This window comes from Bactrocera neohumeralis, unplaced genomic scaffold (assembly GCF_024586455.1).
Source record: "Bactrocera neohumeralis isolate Rockhampton unplaced genomic scaffold, APGP_CSIRO_Bneo_wtdbg2-racon-allhic-juicebox.fasta_v2 ctg3161, whole genome shotgun sequence".
In the NCBI taxonomy this organism is placed as follows: domain Eukaryota; kingdom Metazoa; phylum Arthropoda; class Insecta; order Diptera; family Tephritidae; genus Bactrocera; species Bactrocera neohumeralis.
In genome coordinates this window covers 10135-13916 of record NW_026090563.1, presented here as the reverse complement: position 1 = coordinate 13916, position 3782 = coordinate 10135, and the positions used below count along the sequence as shown (strand labels likewise).

Sequence of the window (3782 nt, the reverse complement as noted above, 5' to 3'; positions counted from 1 at the left end):
GTACATACAAACGAGTGAATTTTGGAAAATTACCTGCGGTCGGCTAATTCTCTTTTCGTGGTTTTTTCGTACGAACATACATACCAGAGAACATATATTTATAGAGAAGGTCCAACAACGGACAAGCGTGTGAACTGTCAAAACCCTACAAGAACACTGACAGTCAGCTGAACGTACATTTGACTGTCAGAGCTGAAAGAGATTCAGTCAGCGCGCAGAACAAAGTTTCTATAATTTTCTTAAGGGCCTAGTGAAAAAACTGATGTAAACAAACGCATGCGTGTGAGCTTGCATCTCTCTTTAACACACTGGTATTCGGAATTAAATCAGTATATATCTCTACTGCTTACTCTCATGCTTTTTCTTGGTTCATTGCTGACCACAAATCTGTCAAAGCTGAAAATTGTCAATAATGACTGAAAAGCTAACATAGCTGCAATTTGTCATTTATGACTGTAAATCTTTCAATGATGACACCTTTTTTTTGTTCAAGTTAGTTTTATCTTTGTTCATTTATAATCTGAATATTAAAATAACATTTATGTCAAAAATGTTGTAAAAAACTAATATAACTCTATATAATAAAACTAATTACATCAGAATTAAATTCGATATCTTATAAAATTTCTTTTTAAATCTATTTTACATTATAATATATTAAATCATAATAATTCATATTTCAAATCACAATAATTCATTAATTTTAAATCATATAATTCATGTTTCAAAATCATAATGGTAATAAAATAAAATTAAATTATTTAAAAATTATATTAATTGTTTATTTTCCTATTAATATATTTTTTTTGGTTATTTCAGTGGTGACCCCGTTCAATAGACCTCCGTATACTCTTTTCCAAATTGAAAGATCCTTGTGGCTGGTAAACGACTATAAAATTGAAATTAATTAAAAATAGTTTTCTATATTTAACTTATTTACCTCTTAAAACTTCTTCGAAGATTTTTAGCTTGCATAATGCTTGTTTTTCTCCTCTTCCATCAAAATTGAAATACTCTAGTAGGCTGTCTGCAAATATATATTTGGAAGAGTTTTCAATATTGTCCGATGTCCCTTTAAGTTTGTGGACATAACTGATCTGTAAAATAATAATATTTGAATGTAAATAGTAATTTTTAAGATGTTGATATTATAAATAATGTTTTTTACCATAGGTTGTGCGAACTCAAGTTTCTCTAACATTTCTTCCACTTCCAAACATCCCTCAAAGTTTTGAATAGGTAAAAGGCTTGCTACCTGGTCGAGAGCCTCGTCTTTTTCCTCTCCGGTCATGAGGCACACCGATCGCTCAATTTTTTTTAAATGCACCTTACATTCCCTAATCAGGGAACTCTGTGCTAGCATTTCCGATCTATCTATAGACTGTGAAAATACAAATAAATTATTTTATTTGTAATTATATCTTTATATATAAATATTTACTTTTTGTTCCACTGTTTCAAATTTGTCCGTAATTTGTTCCTGATTCCCTGTTATCAACATTTGTCCATTATTTAGTGAACCTAATGTATCGAATAATATCTGTTGCTATGTATTTTAAAAAGAGCCGCATTAATATCTAAATTGTAAAATTTATAGAATATTTACTTACATTTGATTCTAAAGTATGTATCTTATCTAATATTTCCCTCTGCTTTCCCAGAATTTCGTTTAGAATGGCCATCGTATTTAATTCTTGAGTTGGTACATTCTCCTTATCTTGTGAAGGGGTTGAGGTTGTTGATACGTTGTCTTTTATACTATATAACTTCCTTGGGATCAATATCTGATGATCTGAAATAGATATTTAAATATTATTAATGGAATACGACTGCCTTATATTTCTGTTTTCTTACCATTTTCTTCTTGGCTTTCAAAGATTGATTCGTCAAACATATTGCTTGTAGAGCTCATGTAAAATTAAAATTTTTATTAAATTTATGTTATTAAAATCATTTAAGCAGAATGTGCGGGTTGTTGCGAAAAATCGTGAAAGAGATGATGCAAAAGAGGAATGGAAAGAAACTGTTCGACGTGAGGAATGCAAAAATATTTATAATCAATATCTTCTCTTAAAATTTCAATAACGTCAGCACTTAACTGACTAGCCGAAACCATTCCAAAACTTTGAGAGATATTATTCCTAATAGCCCACAAGAAGCCCCTTTCTTCTCAATATCTAACTTGCTATCTTGGGACAAAGAATCTCTTAAGGAAACTGAAGTATCTATTGCTAAATGTCTAAAAGTTTCATTTGAAATTTCGCAATTCACAACATCACTATTTTCGTAATTTTCTTTTGCAACATATTTCATCGTATTTATGAGTTCACTATTCTGCGCACTATTTAACTTCCCCGCACATTCCACCAAATTTTTTAATTTTATTATTTTGGATTTGAAAATCCTTTTTTCTTTACTATAATGATTTCGAAATGTCGTTTTTTTCATTTTTACTTATCTTTTCTTGATAATATAGTAAACTGTAGATTTAATCACAAAACATAAATCACTTAAGCAACGAACGAAATATAATAATTCGATTTAGAATTCACTGAATTAACGCGCAACACTTCTCGTTTGTGGCAAGAATAACAGTAAACATTTTTTTGCGCAACATTTTATAAAAGTACATATGTATATACGATGTTTAGTGTTGAAAAGTGTTTACTTAAAAAAAAAATAAACATTGACAGTCATGACAGCGTTAAATAATTAAGCTATTTCATTCTTACATATATCAGCAATATCATTCATAGGTTTCTCTTTTTAACATAAGCATTGACAGTCATTTGAGTGCTATTTTTTCGTCAGCTCTGACATAAAAAATGTGCGTGTATTAGTGAAACGATCAGCAGTTTCTTGTAGGGAAGCTAACAAAATGCGATGAGCGTGTTTCACCACAGCTAGCTCAGAAGCAGAAATGGTAACAGTGGCGCGTGAACAGAGCTGAGCATTTAATGAAAATTATGCTCAGAAACATACATTGCTATTACAGACGTATGTTGGCCTTTTGCTTATATTTTTATACGTTTACATGCCATCATATTAATTGATATGATTATCATTTTGCGTATTTTTATGAATACATGCAAAACTGATAATATTCTAATTAAATTATGCTATTTCCAAAACAATAATTGTAGTTAATGTACGAAAAATAGCTATTTTTCAAATATTTCTTTTGTTTGATACTATAATATAATTTCATATGTGAATATGTTTGCATATATGCTATATATGTATATGAGATACTATCATAATATCCTAAAAAACTTAATATATTACAATAATATTGTATGTAAATTACATTTCTTCATTTAAATTTTCATACGCATCTAGATATTAGCACATATTTACATATGTACATACAAATGTATGTTCCATGTAGACAAATTTACAAACATTATGGGTATGGTCTGTCACATTTGTTTACATGCACACATATGTAATTATAGATGTATATATGTATGTGAGACCGCTAGATCTTCTAGGATGATATGAAAAATTTTAATGTTAAATTTAATTTAAAGCTAATTACCTTAAACTTATATTAATTATTTGGGTAATAATAGAAAATTTACTCTATTATGTATATATGTATGTATATTTAATGATTTTATGGAATCATCATGAACTACATATATAGGTAAATTTTAATATACATACCCATATTCTAAGTATATGCTTTGATACCAAATATATAACGAGTCGGTTGCGCATAGAAAATAAACGAATCTGTAAGCGCACATTTCTTTACATTGAAATTAGCGTTATATTTCTCA

The 3782-nt window shown here is 28.8% G+C and overlaps 1 protein-coding gene across 1 annotated transcript; it reads right to left on the bottom strand.

The window, feature by feature from the left end:
• Positions 1–660: 660 nt before the first annotated feature.
• LOC126766938 (uncharacterized) lies at positions 661–3151 on the bottom strand. The gene is made up of 6 exons (XM_050484595.1): positions 1855–3151; positions 1611–1792; positions 1442–1546; positions 1169–1381; positions 941–1097; positions 661–889 (listed from the first exon to the last, which is right to left on the bottom strand). Exons 1-6 carry the CDS (start codon positions 1910–1912, stop codon positions 816–818), a joined length of 789 nt encoding a protein of 262 aa, XP_050340552.1. The 5' UTR covers positions 1913–3151; the 3' UTR covers positions 661–815.
• Positions 3152–3782: the final 631 nt, after the last annotated feature.